Source organism: Xiphophorus hellerii, chromosome 2 (assembly GCF_003331165.1).
Source record: "Xiphophorus hellerii strain 12219 chromosome 2, Xiphophorus_hellerii-4.1, whole genome shotgun sequence".
Classification (NCBI taxonomy): Eukaryota; Metazoa; Chordata; class Actinopteri; order Cyprinodontiformes; family Poeciliidae; genus Xiphophorus; species Xiphophorus hellerii.
In genome coordinates, this window is record NC_045673.1 from 7,079,233 (window position 1) to 7,106,446 (window position 27,214).

At 35.8% G+C, this 27,214-nt stretch overlaps 1 protein-coding gene across 1 annotated transcript; it reads left to right on the forward strand.

Annotated features, from left to right (window-relative positions):
- The first annotated feature begins 1,676 nt into the window (after positions 1–1,676).
- On the forward strand, positions 1,677–26,900 carry LOC116708156 (unconventional myosin-Va-like). The gene is given in 45 exon segments (XM_032545986.1): positions 1,677–1,872; positions 2,219–2,329; positions 2,881–3,052; positions 4,438–4,582; positions 4,699–4,855; positions 4,936–5,079; positions 6,795–6,876; positions 6,972–7,079; positions 7,512–7,618; positions 7,752–8,017; positions 9,016–9,097; positions 9,180–9,320; positions 9,459–9,584; positions 10,477–10,560; positions 10,851–10,976; positions 11,093–11,190; positions 11,274–11,360; positions 11,442–11,550; positions 11,632–11,843; positions 11,933–12,089; positions 13,010–13,249; positions 14,405–14,653; positions 15,499–15,592; positions 15,674–15,816; positions 16,919–17,032; positions 18,860–18,994; positions 19,090–19,146; positions 19,244–19,393; positions 19,395–19,472; positions 19,565–19,632; positions 20,588–20,662; positions 21,410–21,608; positions 21,766–21,813; positions 21,815–21,860; positions 22,241–22,384; positions 22,476–22,630; positions 23,489–23,578; positions 23,667–23,817; positions 24,515–24,519; positions 24,521–24,795; positions 25,680–25,854; positions 25,946–25,960; positions 25,962–26,027; positions 26,400–26,465; positions 26,467–26,900. Coding segments are annotated over 45 exon segments (5,466 nt in total). The 5' UTR covers positions 1,677–1,845; the 3' UTR covers positions 26,554–26,900.
- The last annotated feature ends 314 nt before the right edge of the window (positions 26,901–27,214 follow it).

Sequence of the window (27,214 nt, forward strand, 5' to 3'; positions counted from 1 at the left end):
AAACATGGAAGATGCTCTAGTCAACTCAGAGCAAAATGTAACTTCTTGCCAGTCATGCAAGTTGATAGTTGGCTCAAAACCACCATTCCCACTAGCAAGCATGGTTTTGGTTGCTGCACCATGCTGTGGGGATGCTGCTCAGCAGAGATGAGGAAGCTGGCCATCTAGTATGACTGAACTTGAGCTATTTTTGAAAAATTCTCACCATTTAGATGTTAAATGTTGGTAAAAACACAACTCTAAACAAAGGTGGCTCTCCAAAGTCTTAATGGGGAATGAACACAAATGCATGCCATACTTTTGGATTTATAAAACAACAGTGGCTTTCTTGTTTGAAGGCTGCTTGAATTTTGCATACCTGCTTCCTACTTAAAGAACATATGAATGTTGGTCCTAAAAAAAAACCCTCAAAGGAGCAGTATCATGTGTTTTCCAGGCACATAGTGACCTTTCATAGCACAATAAAGTAACTACGTTAAGTTCAGTTGTTATAAAAAGGGTATATCAAATATGACTTAAAAGAAACTGTTACCTCATAATTTAACAGCTTGAAATTGGGTCTCTGTCTCTTTAAAAAATTCCTGCTCTTTCTTAAGCTCCGCCTTCAGGAAGTCATCACAACATCTCAAAACTACAGAACTACAACTGCAAAACTACTCTACCTGTTCACAGAAAGTTGTAAATCAGTTCCTGTTGGCCACAAATGTATGAATGTCTAAACTCCTCCATGACCCACATTTCACTTATTCAACTGGTTGTATGTGGAAAGTAGATAACTATTATTTCATAGTTCATCTTGTTGACTCTAGGAAGTGTGCTGTTTGCCATCATTCTCTATAACCATGCCTGTGTTGAAGCTGACGGTCATTGGTGCCAATATCGGGCAAAACAAGGGGGATTTGGATGCTTGTATCTTTGAAGGTAAACACCAAACGTATCATGAACCCAAAACTTGTACTCAAGTAAGAATAGCACTGCTGTAATATATTTGTACTCAGGTGAAAGTAAGAAGAAGCCATCCAAAAGAATTCTCAGGATTAAAGAAGTATTTTTGTCAAATGGCTACAGTAAGTGATATCATCAGAAATATATAATTCAATGTATAAATTACGGTACAGTATTTTAAAGACTAAGATAAATAATACAAAAATAACATGATTACAAAGTAACAAATGAAGGCAGAAAAAAAACCTTTTAATTCAGAGTACCTGAACTCAATGTTTATCTTGTTGACAGAAATGGCAATAAGTAATGGCAGAAAGACCTCATCATGTTGAATATAATGTTAGAACAACAAAATACTCAAGTAAGAGGTGATACTGCGTAATACTACTACTCAAGTAAAAGATAAGGCGTTGCAAAACTAATGCTAAAAGTGCATTTTCCCCTAAAAGTTACTCAAACAAATGTAACAAAGTAAATATCACCCAGTTCTGGCTTCTAGGCTGTTTTCAGGTGTAAAATCTTATTCATCTTATTCTAGTAATCATGCTAACTATTTTGTAGTTTGCATGAGTGGGATAAAATAATTACAAACATGAGAAGTTAGGTTCAAATTATCCCAGTGATTTTGCCAGTTTTGGCTTTCCATACATTAGAACAGCTTTAGTATTTTTACCGCTAGAGGGCGCGGTTGACACACGTTGTGAACCTGTGTCGGGGCATGCGCAGCTGAGTGACAGCTGTCGGAGGAGGCGAATCCTCTAGTCGGCAGAGTGGAGTGAGAGCTGGAGGAGGAGAGACCTGGGGACGTCGGCGTTTGTCCGTAGGAGTTAACAAAATGTTTTATCCCCTTCCGAGCGGGCGGGAAATGTCTCCGGAGTCTTTCTAAACAAGCTTAAGGACATGGCAGCTTTTGAACTTTACTCCAAGGTAGGCAGCGCCTGATAACGAGTCACTCAACGGTTTTTCTCTGCCTTGCTTTGTTAGCTTGTTATAATAAAATTGTAATTAGCAACTTTTTAGTGCCTGTTGAATCGCTTTTTAGTGAGTCAGGGTAATTATATAGCACTTTTTTTTTTTGCTACTCTGCCACATAAACTGCCTCTTACCCATCCACGTTATGCGCATGTCCGCTGCCAGTTACCTACGACTGCTGCCGCTGATGAAGTTTTTCCAGCCAGCTGTGTGACTGTAAGAGCAGAGGTTGGAGTTCTCTGACCAGTTTCTTTTTCTCTGTCTCTCTCTTTAAAAAAAAAAAAAAAAAAAAAAAATCCAGAATGCCCATGTTTGGCTCCCAGATGCAGCAGAAGTGTGGAAGTCTGCTGAGCTTCTCAAAGACTACACTCCTGGTGACCTGACGCTGTCTCTACAACTGGAGGATGGCACGGTAAGACAGCCAAAACCTCCCCCTCCCCAAAAAAACAAGCAAACAAAAAATTATCCTATAACCACACAGAGACACACCCAGAAAGACTGAGATGAAAATTGGTTTAGGATGTTCTCGAAACGCCAAGCGCATATTTCTTTTGCACAAACTCTGCAAGCAGAGCCTAGTGAAATTACATGCTATGATGGATTATTCATGACAGCTTGGCTGTTGGGAGTATTTCTCATCGTGAGGCAAAACAAACACCTTGTGGTGCTATTTACAACTTAAACCGTGTGTGCATGGTTTCAGAATAAGGGAGCTGACTCAAACTAAGTTTTTCTCCAGCATTGCTGCTACCTGAAGGTATTATGTCGAGTTTGGGCATGCACATCAGGTATGGAAATAAGGTCAAATATTATCTTGAGTGAACATGAACAGGCCAAGCACTGAGGGTTTGCTGTTAGCTATCGTTTGAAGAATGATTGATAGTTAATAGCTTGCATTTTTTCCCATTCTCAATGCCATCATTAGCTATCATTAACACCTTTCTTTTTGTTTTGTTTGTTCAGGTTGTGGAGCACAATGTTGACCCCAAAACCAAAAACCTGCCCCCTCTCAGAAACCCCAACATCCTGGTGGGAGAAAATGACCTCACAACTCTCAGTTACCTCCATGAGCCAGCAGTGCTACACAACCTTAAAGTGCGCTTTATTGACTCCAAGCTGATTTACACCTACTGTGGTAATGAGCTTCATCTGTTTTGACTTGCACTATCACTGGCAGCGTAGACTTTGGAGTCTTACTCACTGCATGCGCTGACATAATCCAGAGTACCTTAAGCTGATTATTCTGATGCATGCTTGCTTTTAAAGGAACACAATGTGGCATATGTCACTGATAATAAATTGCAGAATTTGTGTTATTCAATATTTTCTCCTTTTTTAATCCAAAAAGCAAAATAAATCATTGTCCTGACTGAAACACCAGCATGTGGTATGACTGAAATCTTGCTTAGAGCTAAACAAAATATAAATTTGTTGCTCTCAGTTAAGGTTGTGACTAAGCCTGTCATGATAAGAAAAATTGCTGGACAGTAAATTGTCTCAGAAATTATTGCGATAAACGATAATATTGTCGTTTTGAGACCATTTTCAACTAATAATGGAAAATTAACTCCTTTTGGCCTCTGAAAGACTAATAAACTTTAATTTTGTACTCCACACTGGAATTGGAAAACATTTAAATATCCAAAATAAAACACAACCAAAAACAATAAACAAAAAACCACAACAACTAAAACCATAAATAAACTGGATTATGCAGTCTCTGTAAACAAAGTTGCCCTTCAAAAAATACTAATCATCAGAATGGAAATTATTGAGCTCATTTAATTTATCATGAAATTAATTGATAATTGTGACAGGCGTAATTGTGGTCACTCTAGCCAACTCAAAACAGACATGTTGCTGATGCTGTTTTGTAGTTTTCATGTAAGAAAGATTTTTAATTGCAGTCAAAGTTTTTGTCAACTCATCTGTGTCAAATGCTTTTCCTTAATAAATAAATTATTGTTCACTTGGAGGGTCGAAATACATATGATTGCTGTCACAATATGTCAATTAATCGCATGGTAAATTAAAACAAACTTAACAATTTCTATTTGCAGGTTTTTTTATTTTTCTCTTTTCTCTTCCTATCAAAAACTGGATGACAAATGTTTTCAGTCTTGTGTTTTGTTCTCAACTAGCCACTTTTTTTTGAAGGACAATTCTTTTTTACAGAGACTTAATTATTCATTTTATTTGTTGTTTCTGATGTTCTGTTTGTTTGTTTTGGATATTTAAAATGTCTTCCAGTTCCAGGTTTAAATTTTCATTCAAATTTAGAGTTTATTGATCTTTGAGAACATGTCCTTGCATTGTTACACTATGACTATTATATTACTTAAAAATTATATCAAGGCAACAATATTATCATTTATCACAATAACTTCTGGGACAAATTATCCTCTAGTATAATTTGTTATTGTTACAGGCCTACATTTTCAGATTTTCATTTTGTAAAAGTAAGAAAAAGAACCATGTGTCATCTAAGAATGAACTTTTAGTTTTTCTGATCCACTTTAGGAATCGTCCTGGTTGCCATCAATCCCTATGAGAGTCTGCCCATCTATGAAGCTGATATCATCAACGCCTACAGTGGGCAAAACATGGGAGACATGGACCCACATATCTTTGCAGTAGCTGAGGAAGCATACAAACAAATGGCCAGGTTTTGGTATTTTTGATTTACATTTTAGAGCCACCATAGAGATCTTTTTTGTCTTTAACTCTGACTCTCTTGAAGATTTCTTTGCTTATGAATGTTCCTTTTTTTGTTATATACAGAGATCAAATAAATCAGTCCATAATAGTCAGCGGGGAGTCTGGTGCAGGCAAAACGGTTTCCGCTAAATACGCCATGCGTTACTTCGCCACAGTCAGCAGCTCATCGGAGGAGACCAACGTTGAGAAGAGAGTTCTTGCTTCTAATCCAATCATGGAGGTAAAATTTTACCGCTTTAGGAAAATCTACAACACATGCTTAAAATGATGTTTTAACAGACAATATTTGTTGTTTTGTAGGCCTTTGGGAATGCCAAGACAACAAGAAATGACAACAGCAGCCGCTTTGGGAAATACATTGAGATCGGGTTTAACAAGGATCACTGCATAGTCGGGGCTAACATGAGGACCTACTTACTGGAAAAGTCTAGAGTAGTGTTTCAGGTAAATCTTCATGGATCTGGACAAAAAACTAAACAACATAAAGCCAAAGTGGAAATAAATACTGCATTCAACCAAAAGAGTGCAGATTATGAAGTCTGTATATTATGTTGCCCTTCAGTAATCATTAGATTTAAATAGAGAAGATGGGCACATCGACTACCTGATGCAATAGTTCACACTACATGATTTTTGCTCCTATTTTTCCCCTTACAACAATCTTAAAACGTTGATCTTTCTAAGATCAACGTTTTAAAGATGATAGTGTCTCTTTCATCTTGGTTTTGTGATGAAACCAAGATGAAATCCTGCATTAAAGGATTTCATGCCTGCCTGAATCCTAAACAGCTGAAACGGCGCAACCCGAAGTCCAGCGGACATTGGAGATGATATGTGGAAACAACATTAATGTGTATTCAACTTGCAAAGAATATAGAAATGACAAGAGGAGGAGTTGGAGCGAAATTGCTACCGCAGATGATAAACCCGGTAACTTTTCAGCTGTTCTTCGTTAACGTGACGTAAATCGGTTCTAATGATTTTCATTCGATCAGAACTTTACGCTGACACTAGCCACATGCATTGCAGGTAGATTGTAGTAAAGCATTGATTAATGCCTGGTTTTAAAATTAGTTAACTGAACTTGTAGTCATTATTTTGTGCCCATTGTTGGACACAACACGGCAGGAACGAATCCGATCGAACCGTTATACCTAGGATTTCTGTTTGTGGTCTGTCAGGTTTTGAAAATGGGCCGACAATTGGCCGACAGCGTGTAGTGTGCGCTGGGCTTTTCACTAAGGAAATGAGGAAGGGAGGAGTCAGTGGAGAGCACCGGAGTTGAGCCTTTTTTCATTCAGTGTCATTAACAGAAAGAGAAAAAGGCTGGAAGAGACGATAATGCCGATAATTAAAATGACGTCGATAGTTTTAATTTATCGTACGATTAATCGATTTATCGTTTATCGCGACAGGCCTAACTATGTGTATTCATTCTACTTGAGCATTAACTTAGAAAAGGGCTGCAACTAACAAGTATTTTGTTATCGATTTATTCTGATGATTAATTGATTAATCAGATAACAAAGATGGCCACATTCTGCACATTTCAGTCTTTAATACTAGAAATAAAAGATGCAAATAAGCAAATAATTCAATTAATTTTTTAAATAAGAAAATACTAATTTTATTGCCTAATATTAAGATGTATAGCATTCATTTAGTGCAGGCTATATCAGTTTTTAATATAAATGAAATATGTATGTATTTTATGTAGCGTTTTGACTTAATTACTGCTTTGAGTATATTGTTCTGTCAGCAGTTGGCCTTTTTTGAGTCTGTGCACTTCAGTTAATTAATTACTAATTTAGTAGATCATTTCAGTAATTGATTAGTCACAATTAATCTGACTAATTGTTTCAACCTTACATTTTTAAAATTAGAACTTTACTGTATCTCTATGTGATTTCATATATTAGATCAACACTAAGATGCTCACAATTGTGAAGTAGAATGAATATTATGGATCATTTTTAATTTTGATTGTCACAAATGTAAACTAACACCACAAATGCATGATTTTCCAATCCAGCTTCACCGTTTGGTTTATCAGATTAACTCATAATAGAAAACACTAAAGTTTATGGTAATAAGATGACAAAATGAGGTAAAAATTCTGTGAATGTGCCTCACTCTCCATCTTTTTGCATTTCTTGTAGGCTCGCGGAGAAAGAAACTACCATATTTTTTACCAGCTATGTGCCTCTTCACATCTGTCTGAGTTTAAGGCCTTCAAATTAGGTCTCAGGCAATAAAATATAATTTTTTATCATTTTTTGGAATATAATATGGTCAATAATAATACAAATAAAATGATCTCACTTGTTGTTTTAAAGGCTGTGCAGATGACTTCTGCTGCACTAACCAGGGTCAGGGTTCAGTCATCGATGGAGTCAATGATGCCAAAGAGATGTGCAACACCAGGAGGGCGTTCTCACTATTAGGTCAATATTTTTATTCATTTATATATATGTACAGCTCTGGAAAAAATGTAAGAGACAACTTAAAATGACCAGTTCTCTGATTTTACTTATTATTGGTATATGTTTTAGTAAAATGAACATTGTTCTTTCATTCTATTAACTTCAATTTGTGCTGAAAATCCAAGCCCAAATTTAGTATTTATTTGCAGAAAATGAGAAATGGTCAAAATAACAAAAAGATGCAGAGCTTTCAGACTTCAAATAATGCAAAGAAAACAAGTTCATATTCATTTAGAAATCTCAGTACTAATGTTTTAAGTCAGAAATCAATATTTGGTGGAAGAACCATGAGGTTTTCAATGGGGTTTAATGCAGTGGGCTCTTCATTTTTTGTAGATGCATGACTTCGATTTAGATTACTTGACACAGTTGTTTTTTTTGCTCACATTGTAGGAATTGGTGAAAGTGATCAAGTGAAAATTTACCAGATTCTTTCAGCTATTCTCCATCTTAGCAACGTGGATGTAAAAGATCAGTCATCTGACACATGCAGCATCCTGGTAAACACTGATTTCTCTCTGATCCAATAACATTTTTGACTCTGTTTTTATGTAGTTCATTTTGTGTCTTTTTTTTTTTTCCATCTAAGACATATGTTCAGAATTCAGAGGTATTTACGTCCTGTCTTCCCAGCCAGATAATGCCCACCTGATGGTCTTCTGTGAGCTCATGGGAGTTCCTTGTGAAGAAATGGCCCACTGGTTATGCCATAGGAAACTCCAGACGATCACGGAAACCTTTGTGAAGCCTGTTTCCAAAGAGAATGCAGTCCATGGAAGGGATGCACTGGCCAAACATATTTATGCCAAACTCTTCGGCTGGATCGTGAACAACATTAACAATGCGCTGGAATCTACAGTGAAACAACACTCATTTATCGGTGTGCTCGACATTTATGGGTAAGTTTCCCTTATCAGCTTCTTCATAGTTTTTCTATTATTGCTCAACAATTTACAAAGTTAAACTTATTTAGGGTTGAAATGATTAATCGGATTAGTTGTGATGAATACAGAAATAATAATTTGGTTTACTGGAATACACAAATGAAAATAAAATGTGATTTATTGAAACGGCAACATAAACTGAGAAGTATTTAGGTCAAAACTGTACAAAAAATATATACATTTTGCATTTAAGATAAAACAATAAATATTTGTTTGTAAATATGCTCTACCCAAAACTCCTCGAATGGCATTTTAGCTTCATCCAGTTCAAATTCTGTTAAGAAAATCTTTTATTAAATACCTTTTGTTATCCCAAAATAATCAGCACATTATCACTACACTGTTTTGATGCATCCTTTGCTACAAATGATACACTAAAGCAATAGTTCCCAAAGATTTTCTTCTGGGCCCCCCCAATGGTTCCCAAAGATTTTCTGGGCCCCTCTATGGAATACAATTAAATCCCCCCCCCCCCCCAAAAAATCAACTGGGCACACACATCGTTCAACCAGACATAAACTTATACGCATATTTTGTTTTTAAACTCCACTGAAGTTTATTTGACACTTCAGGTTGCAACAAAACAAACTACAAACCGTCTTTACAGTGAAACACTTTTGTGTAACTGTTTTAATTTTTTTATTTATTTTATCATTCATCCATACTGCTTCCCGCGCCCCCCTGCAATGGCACTGCGCCCCTCACACTTTGGGAACCACTGCACTAAAGGAAAGCTATGCTGTTTGATTTTAGGAAATACAATGTTTATTTTGATATTTAAAATAGAAATTGAATCGAATTATTTGCATCTTTTAATGCATTTCTAATACATTAAAAGAAAAATCAGCAGATTGCGCCAATTTTTTTCATCCGATTATTCATCAGAATAATTGACAGATTAATTGATAACTAAAGTAATCTTTAGTTGAGGACCCATATGTATTTTTCTTCAGGTTTGAGACATTTGATGTCAACAGCTTTGAGCAGTTTTGTATCAACTATGCCAATGAAAAGCTTCAGCAGCAGTTCAACCTGGTGAGAATCTGCTAGTCTGCTAAACCTGGACTTGTTTGTGTCCAAATGGAGAATTCATCCCTCATTTTTTCACTCTTTCCAGCATGTCTTCAAGCTGGAACAAGAAGAGTACATGAAGGAGGAGATTCCCTGGACGTTAATCGACTTCTGTGACAACAAGCCGTGCATTAATCTCATCGAGGCCAAGCTTGGCATCCTGGACCTTCTGGACGAGGAGTGCAGAGTAAAATGGCACTATTGTTTGTTTTTTTTAAGCTGCCATTGGAAGTGTGTCCACTGCTCTGGGCTCCATCACACTTAATGTGGAGGTTATGACTAATGCTATGACTAACTGATGTGTCAGCGCTTCCTCTTTCCACAGATGCCCAAAGGTTCTGACGACACATGGGCTCAGAAACTGTACAACACCCACCTGAAGCAGAATGCTTATTTTGATAAACCCAGGTTATCAAACGAAGCTTTCATCATTCACCACTTTGCTGACGAGGTAAACCCTAATTCTGTGGTATGCAGTGCAGCTCCAATCGCCTTTTGATGTTATGTTTGGACTTGCAGATGTTTGGGCTTGTCATCTTTTTCCAATTGGGGGAAAAATCGTTACTCATAGGTGAACAGTTTGGTAATTGAATGAATACCCCAGTGGAAAATGTGCCACTTTTCTAGACTCTTGAAAGGCTTTGCACACTCTGAAGACTTAGTCGTGGTGGGATTGTTTCCTTTTCAATTGTTAGTGGCATTGCAGCATCAATAAAAAACATGTAAAAAAAATTCATTCATTGTGTGCTGCTTTTCAAAAAATACTGCATCACTTAATTCAACTGGTAACCTTTTCAATAAGTTGTTCTTTATTGATTTGCTTTTTAATCAGTGTGTCTGTGAAGACCTGTCTCAGCATTTCATTAATTAACTCACTAGTTTTATTGTCATTAAGAGAAATAAAACAAAATATTAATCCATGTTACCTAATCCTGATCATATTTCAGACTTTTGCAGCCTTTAAAACATTTTCTGACTCGATCACCCTCTATCTACCTCCATTCATCCCCCATTCAAGGTTTAATTAAATTTATTTGGTAGCGTTAATGCACATTAATTGACATTTCTATAAATATGCCAGAATTAGCCAAAAGGGTATTTTTCATCAATGCTCAATTTGTCCTGATAAAAATGAACAAAGGTTATGCAAACAAGATTAAAATGACTTAAGTACATAGATTCTCTCAATAAATACAAAAGAATTCCATCAATACAGATAATTTCTAAAACAAAGAAGTAATTTCTAAAACAAAGAAATTACTGTGCAGTGTTAGTTTTTGATCACAAAAAGGGAGTGTGTAGGGCCAAAATCAAATTTCTGTGATCTGTTCCTTTGTGCCTAGGTGGAGTACCAGTGTGTCGGATTCCTGGAGAAAAATAAGGACACTGTCAACGAGGAACAGATTAATGTGCTTAAAAAGAGCAAGGTGAAACCATGCGCTTTCTCTCTACTATTTATTAGCAGATGTTATTCTTTGTGGAGGCCAGTGCCAGTTTTATTGGATTTTAATGCTTTGCCAGATGAAAACAAATGTGAGTTAAGTAATTTATGTGTTGCCAGTTTGTGGGCACGCACCCGGGAATTGTTTAGACAAAACTATTGGAGGAAATACTCCCACCTCTGATCTTTTTTTAGCCAGAAACTACTGCCACCTGCTGTTTGGTGGGTCCTTTAGTTTTTGCTGCCTTTTTTAAATAATAAACTTCTGTTTTCTAGTTTGGTTTGCTGCCGAAACTGTTTGAGGATGAAGAAAAAATAAAAGCGCCAACTAGCAAGATTTCTAGTAACAGTGGAAGACCTGGGAAGTCTCAAAAGGAACATAAGAAAACTGTCGGACTGCAGGTATAACCTTTAAACATGAACAATGTGTGGTCAAAATTAAACTTTTATTCTGTTTTTGTAAAGAACAAAAACAGATAACACATAAGAAGGATTTATCATTGTCGTTTATTTTTTAGTTTCGACAGTCTCTATACTTGCTTATGGACACACTAAATGCAACATCGCCTCATTATGTTCGCTGCATCAAACCGAATGACCGTAAAGCTCCATTCACGTGAGGATCTCTGCTTCCTTTAGTTATCGCAAAGCACAAATAAAACACTTATGCATTCAATTATGTTTTTCTTTAATTTAAAGTCTGGACCCAATAAGAGCCGTGCAGCAGCTTCGAGCATGTGGCGTCCTGGAAACGATCCGTATCTCTGCAGCAGGATTCCCATCTAGGTACAAATCTGTAAACACAAGTTTGTTTTTATAATAAATAATGTTGGAATATACTTTGTCATGTCATTTATAATGCCTCAGATGGACCTATCAGGAATTTTTCGGTCGTTATCGGGTCCTGATGAAACAAAAGGATGTTCTGCCTGATAGAAAACAAACCTGCAGAAACCTCCTGGAAAAACTTATCAAGGTAGTGTTTGAATTTAAGAATGGTATTGATTGATTATCTGTAATTACAAGCATTTATGAGGGCTTGGTGTTTTGTCCTTAGGACCAACAGAAGTACCAGTTTGGCAAAAACAAGATCTTCTTCAGGGCTGGCCAGGTGGCTTACCTGGAGAAGCTGCGTTCGGACAGACTGCGTTCAGCTTGTGTCGCCATCCAGAAGACAATCCGCTGCTGGCTCGCCCGCAAAAAGTATCTGAGGATGAGAGAGTCCGCCATCGTGATTCAGAAGCATGTACGGGCTCAGCAGGCACGCAGGTGGGTGGATCATTTACAACAGGTCGAGAGGCGCAAATTCATGTCGGAAGTGTGTTTTTAATGCATTTGTTTTTTGTTTCTCCTTTTAGTTATGTCAAGTTTCTGCGGCAGACCAAAGCAGCTATTGTTGTTCAGCGCAATGTGCGAATGTGGTCTAAAAAGAGACATTTCCTGCAGCAGCGCTCTGCAGCTGTCACTGTTCAGCGTGTTTGGAGGGGCTGTTTGGCTAGGAAGCATTACTTCAAGGTAAACTCAACACTAATTCTGTTTATCATTTTGTGGTCAGAAGAACTTCATTATTTTGACTATTTAACTCAGTGGTGTGCAAATCTTTTGCACTGTGAGCCAGAATTACCTTATTCTTTCTAAGTTAAAATGTTACATAATTTTATTGTAACTTTTTCATTGTGACCCATATCCTCTCTGTTGCTGATTAGAAAAAAAATTGACCCCAAAAAGTAGAAAAACTCCTTCCACATTTTGAATATACATTGATTAACAGACCGCTTGCCTGAAAAAAATTTGATGAATTTGTTATATTAAAATGTAGAAAGTAATGATATGTAAAGTTTTATAAAAAGAATCAGTTTAGAAAATACTTTTATATCTTTTTAGAATTTATTTTAATGTGCGATATAAATTTAATTGTCTGCCATTTTACTTATTTGCTGATAGTTTGCAATAAATCAACTTCGGCTCTGGAAAAAATGAAGAGCCCACTGCACTGAACCCCATTGAAAACCTTCTGTTTTTTCCTATCAAATATTGATTTCTAAAAAACACTAATTTCAATATTTTTGAATATTGAAATCAAAAATATTCATGAACATGAGCTTGTTTTCTTTGCATTATTTGAGGTCTGAAAGCACTTTGTCTTTTCTTTATTTTGACCATTTCTCATTTTCTGGAAATAAATACTAAATATTTGCCTGGAATTTCCAAGACATGTTGTCAATAGTTCACAGAATAAAATAACAATTTTCATTTTACTCAAACATATACCTATAAAAGGTAAAATCAGAGAAACTGATCATTTTGCAGTGGTCTCCTAATTTTTTTTCTAGAGTTGCATGTTTGACCAGACATGCACACAAGCACTTGCAGTGGAATGTTTTTGAGAATATATTTTTTAACTTGACATTTTGTACTTGTCTGTCTTTCCACAGTTGCTGTATGAGCAGAAGGCTGTGGTGATTCAGAGGATGGCGAGAGGCTGGTTGGCCAGGCAGCGTTTCCGGCGCGCAATGGAGGCCGTCGTCCTGCTGCAGAGCTGTGTGCGCCGCATGAGTGCCAAGAAAGAATTGAAGAAGCTAAAAGTGGAGGCACGCTCAGTGGAGCACTTCAAGAACCTCAACATTGGGATGGAGAACAAGATCATGCAGTTACAGCACAAGATAAACGAGCAAGTGAGTTTTGTAGCACTATATAGAGGAGAGGTCAACAGCAATTTCCTGTTTGCTTTAGGCCCAACTTGCTGATTTTGTTAATTTTTCTGTCCACTTTGTTTTAACTCAACAAATAAATTTTAATCCAGCTGGAGATTTTGGAATTAAAAGATTATGCATTGATGCTTAAATAGGAAGCTGTTAATTCAATTTATACTAAATGCCAAAAATATATTTTTTTATGGAGACCAGGATGTACCAAGGAAATTTAGACTCCTGTTTGAGTCACTGGTGTCAGGGGGGATCAAAGCAAGTTTCCAACTATCAATCTGTATGCACATCAACACCTCCCTTCCTTTCACATTAAAACATGTGGTTTTCCCAGATTCTATATTTAAAAGGAATTTATTATACTAAATTAACTTTTTACACATTTTTATGCTTTCATTTGGTTCTCAGCTGCTTTTAGAAACAGCCCGATTATGGCAGTAATTGAATATTTTGATTTCTGGAAATGAGCTGTTTCAAAAACCTCTTAAGTCATGTACCGTTACCTAGCAACCACAGTGACGTCCAGCCTGTCACCTAGCAACCCAAGTGGCGCTCCAGCACGTTTGGTCAGCTGGTTTTACTGCTCCTAGAAAGAACAGTTGTTGATTGACCATTCAGAAACCACTTGATGCATTCTTGTTGGTTGTGCAGGAGGCTCCAACTCTGCTTTTCAAAGATGTACAGCTTTTTAATTGCCTATCTGTTTGCAGCCATTTTTAAGTGTGAGTCTAAATGTTGAGTTGGGAGCGTGACCAGCAGCAGGTTATTTGGATTTAAAGTGACAGGACGCCCTAAAAGACTTCATCCTTGATTTTGTGCAAAAAACTTTAATGATCATGTTTTGATCCTGACCTGTTTAAGGAAGCATAATAGGCCACCTTTAATGCTTAACTACAGAACAAATATTCATATTTAAAAAATACACAATGCAAGAAATGACAACTCTGGAAGAGCAGTGGGCTTCAAAAAGTATGTAGGAACTTTGTGGTGCATCATTAGACAAAATATGCGTTTTTCTCTGCAATTTACTCTCTAATCACCTGAAAGAATGCTTCTAATAAAACTCTGGGTCATTGGCGTTGTCATATCACATGCAAATCATGTGTCTGTGTCTCCCCCCTGCAGCACAAAGAAAACAGAGAGCTCACAGAGAGGCTCAGTGTTCTGGAGAAGACCCACACTACTGAGAGGGAGAAACAGTGCAGAGAGATAGAAAACCTGCGCTCTTCAGAGCAAGAGGCCAGAGCCAAAGCAGAGACGGTTCCCTCGCTGCTGGAGCAGCTGTCCTTCCTTCAGGAGGAGCTGGAAAACACCCACAGAGAGAAGGAGCACCAGGAGGAGCAGACAAAGCTCTACAAAGAGCAAACGCAACAGGTAGGCCTTAACCTTTGACAATATCAGGTGATTGGAGCAGGATTTCTTTAGCAGCATATCTGCTAATGATCTGGAATGTGGAGAAATTACTTTCACTGACATTCAGACAGATAAATTTAGACTAATTTTCACAACCTTGAAGGCTAAAATTCAGCTTATTGTAAATTTGAGGCTTCAAGTTATGTTTATCAAACATTCATCTCTTTATGATAATTTATATTTCTGGCTGTTTTGATCCAAAAATAAATGTGCCTACAAAGATAGATTTCTTTCATTTAAAAATTAGTTATTATTTCTATTACATACAATAATAACTTAAGCTTTTAGATTTTGATTGCGGGATACAGTATGCCGTGGTAGGAGTGGGCGATATGAACTTAAAGTTTTATCACAATATTTTGTTACGCTATTGTGATAACAGTGACAATAAGAAATATGTCTTATTGTTTTAGATAACTGTATGGCTGTGACTTCATGACACAGCAGTCATAGTCCCACAAATTCAAATACTGCTCTTGAAAAACAAACCCATTTAGGACATCAGTCACAAAAAGAAGTGTGATTTGTATCCCTACAATGCAAGCAATAAGTGCATTTAATCTTAACTTTTGTTTATATTTATTGATAACACCTTCACTGAACAAACAGTAGAGAAAAGTAGTAAAAATAAAAAAATCCTTCAATACGGACAGTTTTAGGAGTTTTTAAACATCAAAAGTTTAAAAACAATTAATGTGAAAACGATGAATCAAAATCTTATCATAAGAAATTCACCCCAAATGATAAACAATCTTTAAAATCCAAACTGATTGATTACTAAAATCATGTACCATGTTCTCTTCCAGATAATCCATGAACTGAATATGAAGAACAGCTTGTTAAATAGCAACTTAGAAGAACTAAACGAGGAATTCTCCATACAAGCTCAGCAGTTGGCAGGTAATGGATCTACTGGATATCTACACAAAAATCTAAGCGTAAGTGTTGGAAATTAAGTAAAAATGAACTTCTTTTACTCAGAAATTAAAACCAACTTGGAGAACACCAAACAGCTGGAGAAGGACTTTACAGAAGAGCGCTCTCGCTACCAAAGTCTCCTCAGCAAGCATCTGCAGCTGGAGGAACGGCACAAGGACCTCAAGGAGGAGATGAACGTCACCATAGTAAGGAAGATTTTCCTTCTTTGTATGGCAACAAAAGCTGATTTGACAGTTTTAAAGAGCTCATATGCAGTGCTTTAAAAATTTATTAATATTCCTTAAACCTTTTCACATTGCAACCACAAATGTTGAGTGCTTTTAAGTTGGATTTAATTGCAAAGATGTGCACAATTGTAATGTGGAAAACTCTGTTTTTACCAAATTTGCACATGTAACCAGTGAAAGGGTTTCCCAATCTTTTCAAACTACATACTCAAGCTCAGTCAGATTGGTGAAAGTGGGCCTGTCTCACTCCAGATTCTCTCTTTTTTATTTTTTATTTGAAAATATTATTAAAATTCCAAACAATATTACATCCAAACCTTACATTTTTTAAATGTACTATAGAGATTTCAATCCAGATTCTAATATCATTTAGGTGTGAACCTAACCCTGGCTGACGTCTTTTGCAGCCTGTAACAGGTTGGATTTCTTCCATGATTATCCTATATTTAGCTCCATTTATCTCTGCTTTCCAGTCCTTGGTGAAGAAAATATTCCCACAGCATGATGGTGCCACCACCATGCTTCACCATGGTGATGTTCAGTGTTAGTTTTCCAGAATAGTCTCTTTTGCATGTAAGGCAAAATGTAAATTTTCATGTCACGATTGTCTACTACTTTGCGTTCTCTGTAACATACACTGAGGATTGTGGCTGTAACATGGCAAGATGTGAAAAAGTGATATGAATACTTTTGAATGGTATTGTATCAAATTTTATTTGGTCATATAAGTTGGGTAGCAGTTCCAAATGATAATAAAAAAACTGAATTAATAGAGAACGTTTAAAACTGATGTAGTCAATCCAAGATTCACCCACCTGTTTGCTGCTTTCTCTAGCAAGTAACTTGACCAAGTTATATTTTAGTTTTGTTTTCACTTGTCAAATTATAAAATTTCTTCATTTAGAGGAATTATTTAGTAATTGTTCAAGCGTGACTCTTAATTGGGTTTCATGAGGCTTATTTTTTGAGAAATGTAAATGGATTCCAGAACTATGTAGACATCGCTATATATTAATATTAATCTTGTTTATCTTAAATTTTCTTTTTTGTTCCTAATAAGATTTCAAACCAGTCTAGTCACCAGAGGACAGACTCCAACTACAGCAGTAACTCATCTGAGTTTTCTCAAATCCTGAGCTCCACTGAAGATGAAGACAGCGCCATTCAAGCAGAGGTAATCTTTAAAACGCTCATCATCTGCAGATATACAAGTGTGACTTCAGACAGCTTTTATGGGTAAGAATTAGGTGATTTATTTACAAAGAAATGTTTAAAATCCTGATTAGCTTAATTGAGTCGTAATTTATAAGAAATATTGTGGAAAAGAGTTAAAGTTTTCCTTTCTCCTTTATGTATGTAAATACTGTTGTACTCTCCCATTTCAAGAATTTTGCACTTTTCAGATAGCATCGTAAATATAAAATGAATTCTTATTGTTTTGTCCTTTATTTGCCTGGTGAAAAAAAGGACTAGCTAACTTGCTTTGTTGCTTACTTTACTTAGCTAGCTTACTTAGTTTGCTTACTTTCTTTGCTTACTTTCTTACTTATTTTACTTACTTTACTTACTTAGGTTACTTGCTTAGTTACGTTACTTTCTTAGTTACTTTACTTACCTTTCTTACTTACTTACTTGCTTTGTTTATTCACATTACTTTCCTAGATTACTTGTGTTATTTACCTACCTTACCTACTTTACTTACTTAACTTTATTTACTTACATACCTTACTTACCTACTTAACTTACTTACTTACCTACATTACCTACTTTACTTACTTACTTTACTTACATAACTAACCAACCTAACATGTTTGATCAAACATTTTATACACTTAACCTAATTCTCAGTGTGGCTGTTTTAAAAACAAAAATTAATCATGTTATTACTCGCATGCCATCTCTTTTTTTAATTAGAAATGGTACGTTAGGTTGTTCAGATTCCCTTTTGCATATCTAAGCTGTACAGTTGTTGTTAGTGGAAAGAAGCTTTCTCATGCCACATTAAACAAATGTGTTTGGTAGGAAAATTATTTGTAGTGTTTGTCATTTCTAATTTGATCATCATAAAGTTAAACACTAACAAGCTGTGGCGTCTTCAGTCTGAAGTGAGATGTTTAGTCAACTTGAATATTGACTTTCAGGAAGATAGCACACGTCTTAAATATTTCTCAATCATGAATAAGATTTCTAAGGGTTAAATTGTGAATTGCCTGAGCGTAACCTTATATGCCTTCTTGGTTTGATGAGCTGCAACAGTAGCTGCACTGCAAAACCACATCTTCTTACCAAGTATTTTTGGACTGGTTTTTAGAACAAATCTCTTAGTTTTGTCTCAACTTGAAAGTTATTTTTCAGCAAGATATATAAGCTTGTTTTAAGTAAATAATTCCTTAATATTGACAGAAAATACTAGTTCCACTGGGATATTATTTCACTTATAGTAGGACATTTTCCCCATGTTGCTAGTGGAACTAGTACTTTTTAAAAATACAATCAATATTAAGGAGTCATTTACTTCAAACAAGCTCCTATATCTTACTGAAAGGTTACATGTAAGTTAGTTTTGTCTTATTTCATGTGTACTAAGACTTTGGCACTATACATTACAATAAAACACTTGGCAAGAAGTGTTTTTGCAGTGTATTGCTGATATTGGTCCATGTTTTTTATCTTAATATGCAGCTATATGCTCCAGAGCGGATAATCTGCCAAAGAGCACGTACAACCCTAGAAATCAAAGGTTTTTTACATGACTGTAAAATAGGATTAGACAGCTTCTGTTCAAGTTCTATAAATATCACAGCTGCTTGATGTGAACTATGCATGATGGAGTAGAAAACATTTCCTTGTGCTTCACAGAAAATATGGAAAATTTTTTGTTTGTAATTTACTGCAGTTCTGTCTTCACTTATCTGTGTTTCTAATCCTCTAGTAGTCCAGTGCCTTAGTTAAATTAATATGATATATTTAATCTAATTAAAGATCGCTTGTATTTTACCAGGATGAGATCGAGACTAAAGTGGACCTGCCCATTCTTCTAAAGCTTCAGAAAAGGGTGAAGGAGCTGGAGGGAGAAAATCGATCTTTATGGAAAAAGCTGGATAAAAAAGAGGAGGCCCAGCAAGAAAAGGCAAAAGTATGAAATCCCTCTATAAACATTTATCTAAAGTTCATCTGCTTAGCTATTTGGTGTTTGGATCTTACATCATATCTTTCTGTAAAACAAATAAGGAACTGGAGATGCAGACAACTTTTGGCAGGACAGAACTGGACGTAGAAAAATTGAAGGTGTGACTTTCCTCATATGTGATTACTGAATCTGAAATATGCATGAAAACAAAAAGTAGTTCTAGATTTTTGATCTTCAGCCTGTTTTCTAATGTAGCGGCAAGAGCTGGAGTCTGAGAACAAGAAACTGAAGCAGAATCTGAATGAGCTGCGGAAGTCTCTGACCAGCGAGAATAGCGATTTGGCGCCCCCTGCTGCTGGTACTTTGGCTTATAACATTCTGCTGGAACAACTCAGTTCTTCCAACTGAGGAGCTGGAGCTGCGTAAAGAGGAGGTGTTGCTCCTCCGTTCACATATGGTCCGTCAGGAAGCTCTTAAACACAAGGTGAGAAGTTACTATGGACTGTATGTGTTCGTTATAATATTAAAATGTAATTAATAAAGGAAATTTTTGTTTAAATAACAATTTAATTCCAGGATTCTGTACTTGGAGAAAGTGTGAAACTGGATCTCGGTGAAATCCACTCATTACAAGATTCTGACAGGTAAGAACCACCTGGCTCTGTTTTTATGCTGCATCCTGCCAAACAGTTTTGAAAATTTCTCAAATAATTTATAATCAATAAAGCAAAAATGCACCTGAAGGAAATGCACGAACTGTGCACGCTCTGTCTTCTAAGATGTCAGAAGCATGAACTGAGCAGAATAATTTGTATACCATATAAACTTTATTCTTATGTAAAAATATTACATTAATCAGCCCAAATTATGGAGAATTTCAAGATGTATGCTTTTAATTGTGTTGTATTTATGAATTTAAAGTTAGAAATCATTCTTAGGATTTCTAGCTTTAATTAAAATATGACAAGAGGCAGAAGCTAACTGAGCTTCATCTGAAGTTAGGAATTTTATTTAGAAACATGTGAATAAAGAGAAGAACCCCCTTACACCCATGAAAATTTTAAATAATTCAGTAACTTTTAGTGTGTTTGTGCTTCAGCTGCTAACAGATTTTAAGTGCGATCAAACTGAGTAAACAAAGTAAAGAAAAATAAACTTGACAATATGTAATCATGATATGTTTTGTTTTCCTGAGAAAGATTTGTTAGGAAGAGCTTATTAAAACAAAAAAGTCCTCAAGTCTGCAGAATTTCTTCACATTAAGTTACATATTATTTTAGATTAATAGACTGTAACAGTGTTCAAAAGTAAATAATTTTTGCAGCAGGACTGATTCATTTCTCATTCTTTGTTGCTTTTCTATATATATTTAATATATTTTATTTATAAAATGTTTAGTGTCACTTCAGTATTAAATAACTGCTTGTAAAATGATGTGTTGCAGTAAAATAATTGTAGATTCTTCCTATTTCTCTCTCTTCTCAGTAAATCAGCTGTTAATACTACCGTTATCATTTCTGGTTTCTTATATGGGAACTCAGCTCTTTCTAATTGGAGATATTAATGTAGTGTGGTCACTTTCTGATGCTTCTCCTTCAGGTCCACTAATATTCATACCCTGAATGAAGATGGAGAGCTGTGGCTTGCTTATGAAGGCTTGAAAGAGACAAATAGGTAATGATGCAATATCCTGTACATATTATTAGGTTTTATACTAGGGCTCGACAACATGCGTTTCCTATCAGTTGATATAAATAGTTATTGGTAGTTTTTTTGTTTTAAATATATGAAATACTATAAAACTGGTGCCGTGACTTTTTCTGTTTTATCCATAGTTTTCAGTCCACACCGTTTTTTATTTTATTTTAATCAGCTATGAGGCACAGAGGCAAAACTTTAAACTGCTGCTGCTGCAAGTTACTCTACAGGTTGTTGCTAGGTAACCAAAGAGTGAGTGAGTTGCTAGGTAACTAAAGAATGAGTGAGTTAGTTGATTACACCAATCTTGCTTAGCTTGGACATGAGAGGTTGAGCAGCTAGAGCCTTTCCTCTGCCTACATCTCCCAGAATGCTGTGCGGTAAAATTATCTGTACAATTATTGGATATTCTATCAGACACATTATCTGTTGATATTGATTACCTGTCTATTGTGATATATCTTATTGATTTATTGTCCATCGCTAGTTTATAGCCATCAGTAAAAAGAAAATGCTAGGATTTTGTACATATTTTATTAATATCTGAGTTTATGCTTTTTTGCACATTTTTATTTTGGTTTTATCTTTGTGGACATAGAACGTCGCAGTGGTGTGTGTGTGTTGTTTTTTTGTTTATTTGCATGATAAAACACTAGAACAAACTGAGTGGGTGTGTTCTTTATTTTGTACCATGGATTTGATCACGATCCAAACATCCTGCAGGCTTCTGGAGACCCAGATGCAGGAGCAGGAGTGTCTTCACAATGAGAAGTACAGGAAGCTGAATGAGGAGATGAACAAACTGAGGGCTGAAAAGGAGCATCAACAAAAGCTGCTGGCTATGAGCCTGCTTCTACCCGAAGATGCCCGAATAGACGCAAGCCTGAAGCACGAGATAACACGACTCACCACTGAGAATCTGGTGGGTTTGTTTACTGGATTAGTGATCGCTCTTTCTTCCTTTTTATTACCTCAGACCAAGTTCTGATGTGGTCGTCACTGCTGTTTCTTCATAATGGAATTAAGACGTCGATAAAAATTGGGATTTCGTCATTAATTTATTTTTTCTTTAATTTCAGGAGCGAATGGAGCAACAACAGAAACAAGATAAAACAATACGCAAATTGAAAAAAGCAACTTAAGCTCTATATGAAAAAAGTAGAAGATTTAGAAGGTAATCCAGTCGTACTACATTTGAAAATATGAACCCATATCTTTTTAAAAATCACAATCTGGATAAAAAGTAAAGAAAAATTTATCAAATCAATTAGTTTACATTATAATTTATGTCACTTATCCTGTGAAAATGTCTATATTATAACTTATTATTATTGCTGTTATCATTGCTATTATTTTATTATTATCATTAATATCTCTATTATTAATAATTTTAGGTTTAATTGTTAGTCAGTAATGTAGAGTAAAGTGAATAATAAAAAAGAAATTTTGACTTTTTTCTCAGATTAAAGTCAGAGTTTGATTTGACATCACAATTAAAAATACGACCTGGCAGTGATCTGATTGGTTCTCATATTATTTTTCTGTTTCATTTAGCGAACGCTCACCAGACAGTTAGCTCTTCTGGGACGAGCATGCCTGTCCGACCGGTGCACATCGCACGCAAGGAGAAGGAGTTCCAGGGCATGTTGGAGTTCAAGGAGGACGACACGGGTCATTTGCTGAAGAACCTGGTCGTAGGTGTGTGTTGTTCCAACAACCCGTCTGTTACATGTGATAAAAGTAGGTCAGGATGTTTCTTGTTTTCACTGACTGTGGTGATTTTTCACAGATCTGAAGCCTCGTGGCGTCGCAGTCAGCTTCACTCCAGGGCTTCCTGCCTTCATCATCTTCATGTGCCTTCGATATGCAGACAATGTGAACGACGACAGGAGACTCAGCACACTCCTCAATTCTACAATCAGCAGCATCAAAGGCGTCATCAAGGTGCAGCATTTAACCTCGATCAGTTGAAAAACAAATGGCAGGGTTTATTAATTTGGACTGATTTCCAGCAAAATCTTGATAAACTCATCTATGTGTTCATCTTTAGACGCGTTGATTAATGCAATGCTAACACCAGGAAGATAAAGCACATCACCCCAGTTTTAAGTTCTTACACAGGCTCCCAGTAGAACCAGGCCCAATGCTCCGCTAATCTGGAAAACTGCAAAACAGCTGAAACACAGAGTTCCTTTAAATCAAGGACTTCTCCTTCCCTCTCTTTAGAGTTGCCTTTGATGACCCTGCAAAAACACAAAATCTGTTTTTGTTTAGTTTCTAATGTAAATATCTTGGTACAGTTGAAATAAGGCAAAAATAACTTACAAGTAAGTTTTGTACAAGACAGAAAGCTTGTTTTAAGTCAATAATTCCTTAATATTGATAAAGTTGTATTGATATTTCACTTGGAACAAGACATTTTGTCCACAAGTGCAAAAATATGCTAGTGGAACTTGTACTTTTTTATCAATATTGAAGAATTATTGACTTAAAACCAGCTCCTATATCTTGCTGAAAAGTTACTGTAAGATAGTTTTGTCTTATTTCTAGTCTCTGAAGATATTTACACTTGAAGTAGGACAAAAATACTTGGTAAGATTTTGTGCTTTTGCAGTGTAGTAGTAACTTGATGTGCATTTGCTTGATAAATTTGATGATGTCATTTGACAAACAGTTTTTTTTTGTTTGTTCAATAATTGTTGACTGTACTGTACGACGTTTTTATGATGTAAAACATTTTGAATTGCCTTGTTGCCTGAAATGTGTTTTATGAAGAAACTTGACTTGATTTTGTTCGTGCAGAGAAAAGGAAATGATTTTGAAGTGGTGTCGTTCTGGCTGGCCAACACGTGCCGGTTAATGCACTGTCTGAAGCAGTACAGTGGAGATGAGGTGAGCATCAGAAGAGTGAAACGTCGCTCCTGCGTTTACGTGCGTCTTAAATAAAGCTGCATAATCATGTAATTAATCTGCCCTGCAGGTGTTTATGGTGCACAACACTGCTAAGCAGAATGAGCAGTGCCTGGCTAATTTTGAGCTGACAGAGTACCATCAGCTTTTTGGTGACCTGGCCATTCAAATCTACCGTCAGATCATCAAAAGCATGGAGAACATCCTGCTACCCCTGATAAGTAAGAAGACCGGAGCCCAAACTTAAGCTTGTTGCAATAAATCAATTTATCGCATCATAAATTAAAATCATGCAAATTTCCATTTGCATGATTGTTTTTTTTTCTTGTATCTTTTATTTCTTCTATCAAAAGTTTCAGTCTGGTCCATTGGTCTCAACTTGACCATTTTTAAGGGCCATTTTGTGTTAGTTTTATTTTTTGTTTTGTTCATTTATTTTGGATCTTTAAAATGTTTCATGTTTGTTAGAAATGAAGATTTAAATAATTGAAGTATTACTTCAAAATGATCTCAAAACAAAACTATTTACCGCAATAACTTCTGTGAGCCTACTCGAATGTTTATTTTGTTTGTTTTAGTGCACGCAATGAAGCTTTCCTTATCTGAATAACTTTTACTGTACAACTTAAACCTTGCAGCCACAAACTTCAATGTATTTATTTGAATTTTAGGTCATTAATTAGCAAGGGAACACATAATTAGTGAAGGGTGAATACAAATACAGGCCAAACTTTTCATATTAGTAAATTTAACATTTTCTTTTCCTTCTTAACAAGTATGCCCTGCTTTGTGTTTGTCTATCACATAAAATCCTAATACATTAAACTGAAGTTTGAATGTCAAAATGTGAAAAGTTAAAGTTTTATGAATACTTTTTCAAGGCGCTATGTCTTAAAATCATACTATTGTGTTTTGTAGTACCATTGCATGCTGGAGCATGAGGCAGAGCAGGGAGTTTTAGGCTCCAAACCAACAGGCCTGAGGAAGAGGAGCCCCAGCTTCCCTGATGAAGCTTTGACAGTGGAAGTCCTCCTGCAACGTCTCAGCTTCTTCCACACCACCATGAGTCAACACGGGATGGACTCTGACATCATCAAACAGGTGGTCAAACAGCAGTTTTACATCATCAGCGCCGTTACTCTTAACAATCTGCTGCTGAGGAAAGACATGTGCTCGTGGGGTAAAGGCCTACAGATCAGGTAATCACATTAACACTTCCTTATTTTTTTAAAACTAAACATGAAGGAGGCTACAGAAGAGAGATTTATGCATAATTTAGATTAACAACACATATAAAAATTAGAGCTCCGACAAATTATGCTGCTAATAATATATATTGACCAGTTGGATAGACTTGAACTTCCTGAGATGCTAAAGCTAGCAAAGCATGGTGGGCAATATAGACTAGATTGCAATATTTTTTGGCACTATTTTAATAACGTTTATGATTTAAAAAGAAAACTATTTAATACTTTATAAGATAAGTGCATGGCTGTGAGTGCAATGGCACAGTACTCATAGCACCATAAAAACACAAAAATTGTTTTTGAAAAATATTCCCATTTGAAATTTTTTTTTCAAGACGGCATTACTTTAAAAAAGTGCGATTTTAAACTACACACATTAAAATTTTTTTTGGGGGGGCGGAAACTTATTGATATGTATTGATATATTTGTGGAGAAAATGGTAAAAATAAAATTTCTAATAATGCCGTCTATTTTATTTATTATTTAACATCATTAATTGTTTATTTTTAGGCAGTTATGAGACACGGTGGTGAAACCTTAAACTGCTGCTGCGCTAGTTACTCGGCAGGTTGTTGCTAGGTAACCAAAGAGCGAGTGAGTGGAACTGCTTTGAAAACCTAAATTGTAAATCTAATATCCACTTTCAGTTAGAGATAGCAGAGTAAACAGGATACATTTCACACCATTTTGTTTTGAATTTGTAGAAAATCTGCAAATCTGAATCACTTTTCTCCTCCTTGTGTTGTTTTTGTTTACATGAACTCATTTTAAAATTAAGTCTGTTTGTAGCATTTTTTAATCTGAAGATGTCTTTTGTCCTCCTCTCTGGGTGAAGGTACAACGTTTGGCAGCTGGATGAGTGGCTGGGAGAGAAGGAGCTGAGCGACTGTGGAGCGAAGGAAACTCTGGAGCCTCTCATTCAGGCTGCACAGCTTTTACAGATCAATAAAAACACTGAAGCTGATGCCAAAGCAATCTGTAGCATGTGCTCCTCCCTCACCACAGCACAGGTTCGCAATGAGAAAACATTCCAGCTTTTTAATCTTTACACAAATAAATATAACTCAGTTCACTCTTATGTTTTTTTTTTTTTTTTTACAGATTGTTAAAATCCTGGACGTTGTACACTCCAGTGATTGAGTTTGAAGAAAGAGTATCAAACACATTCATCACCACCATTAAAGTAAGGTCTTAATACAGGGGTGTCCAAAATGTGGCCCGGGGGCCATTTGTGACCTTTGAAATGATTTTAATCGGCCCAACCTGACCATAAGTCATAACTGATGACCCCAAAAATTTGTAATTTTTTTTTTTTTTTATAAGGCAACAATGTGAAGCCTTTTTTTATGTTTCAAAACTTCAAGTATTTATAGATTTTATATTTCTAGATAAAATAGGAAAACATTTATGAATGTTTTGGTCTGTGAGTAGTTTAAATTTGCCAATTTTGGGCGGGGACAAAAAGTTTGGGAACCACTGTCTTAATCTCTAGACTTTTTTTTAATCGAGCTTCCATGTAATAGTTCATTAACTCTTTTCTTTTCTTCCTCTTTAGAACCTTTTGAAAGACAGAGCTGAGTCGTCCAACTTGATGATGGACGCCAAGAAAATATTCTCCGTCATCATTCCCGTTCACGCCTTCCTCTGTGGCTCTGGAGACCATCCAGATCCCCGCAAGCCTCAACCTGGGCTTCCTTACACGTGTCTAGAGCTGACCTCTGACCTCTGATCGCACCTTGTTTTTCTAATCCTGTTTACAAGTAAATAAAATGAACCAAAGACTGTTTTCCATCAAAGTTTGTATCTTAAAAAAGAGCTGAAATTTATAGATGTGTGAATATTGTTTGTTTTTTTTCCCCCTAAGAATACAAACCGACTCAATAGGAAATATGCAAAAAAGTTTCTTAAAGAAGAAACTTTAAAAAGAAAATAAAGAATTTTACCTGTTGACATTACTTGCACTCATCATGGATGTGAAGGGTGTACAAATTTTATACCTTTTTCCAGAGTGGAATAAGAATACAGCATACAAATAAATAAAATGTAATTGAATTAAGTTTGGCAAACTTAATTTATTTACTTTTCTGTAATGACAAAATATTTGAGTGAATACATTTAATTTAAGTATCAATTTATCTCAGTTTTTTTTTTTTTTTAGTTGGATCACCTGTTGTGTTTTTTCAGTGTACAATGTAGTGATTTAACTTGGTGTACAAGTTTGAATTTATTGTGGATTTATCTGAAAACAGTCAGGCTTAGTTAGGTGTTATTGCAATTATAACACCGAACTAATGAAGCTAAATGTCTTCTTGAAAGTTTTAGAGTTAACACTATAGTTCAAAAGCCATTAATAATCTACTGACATAATTC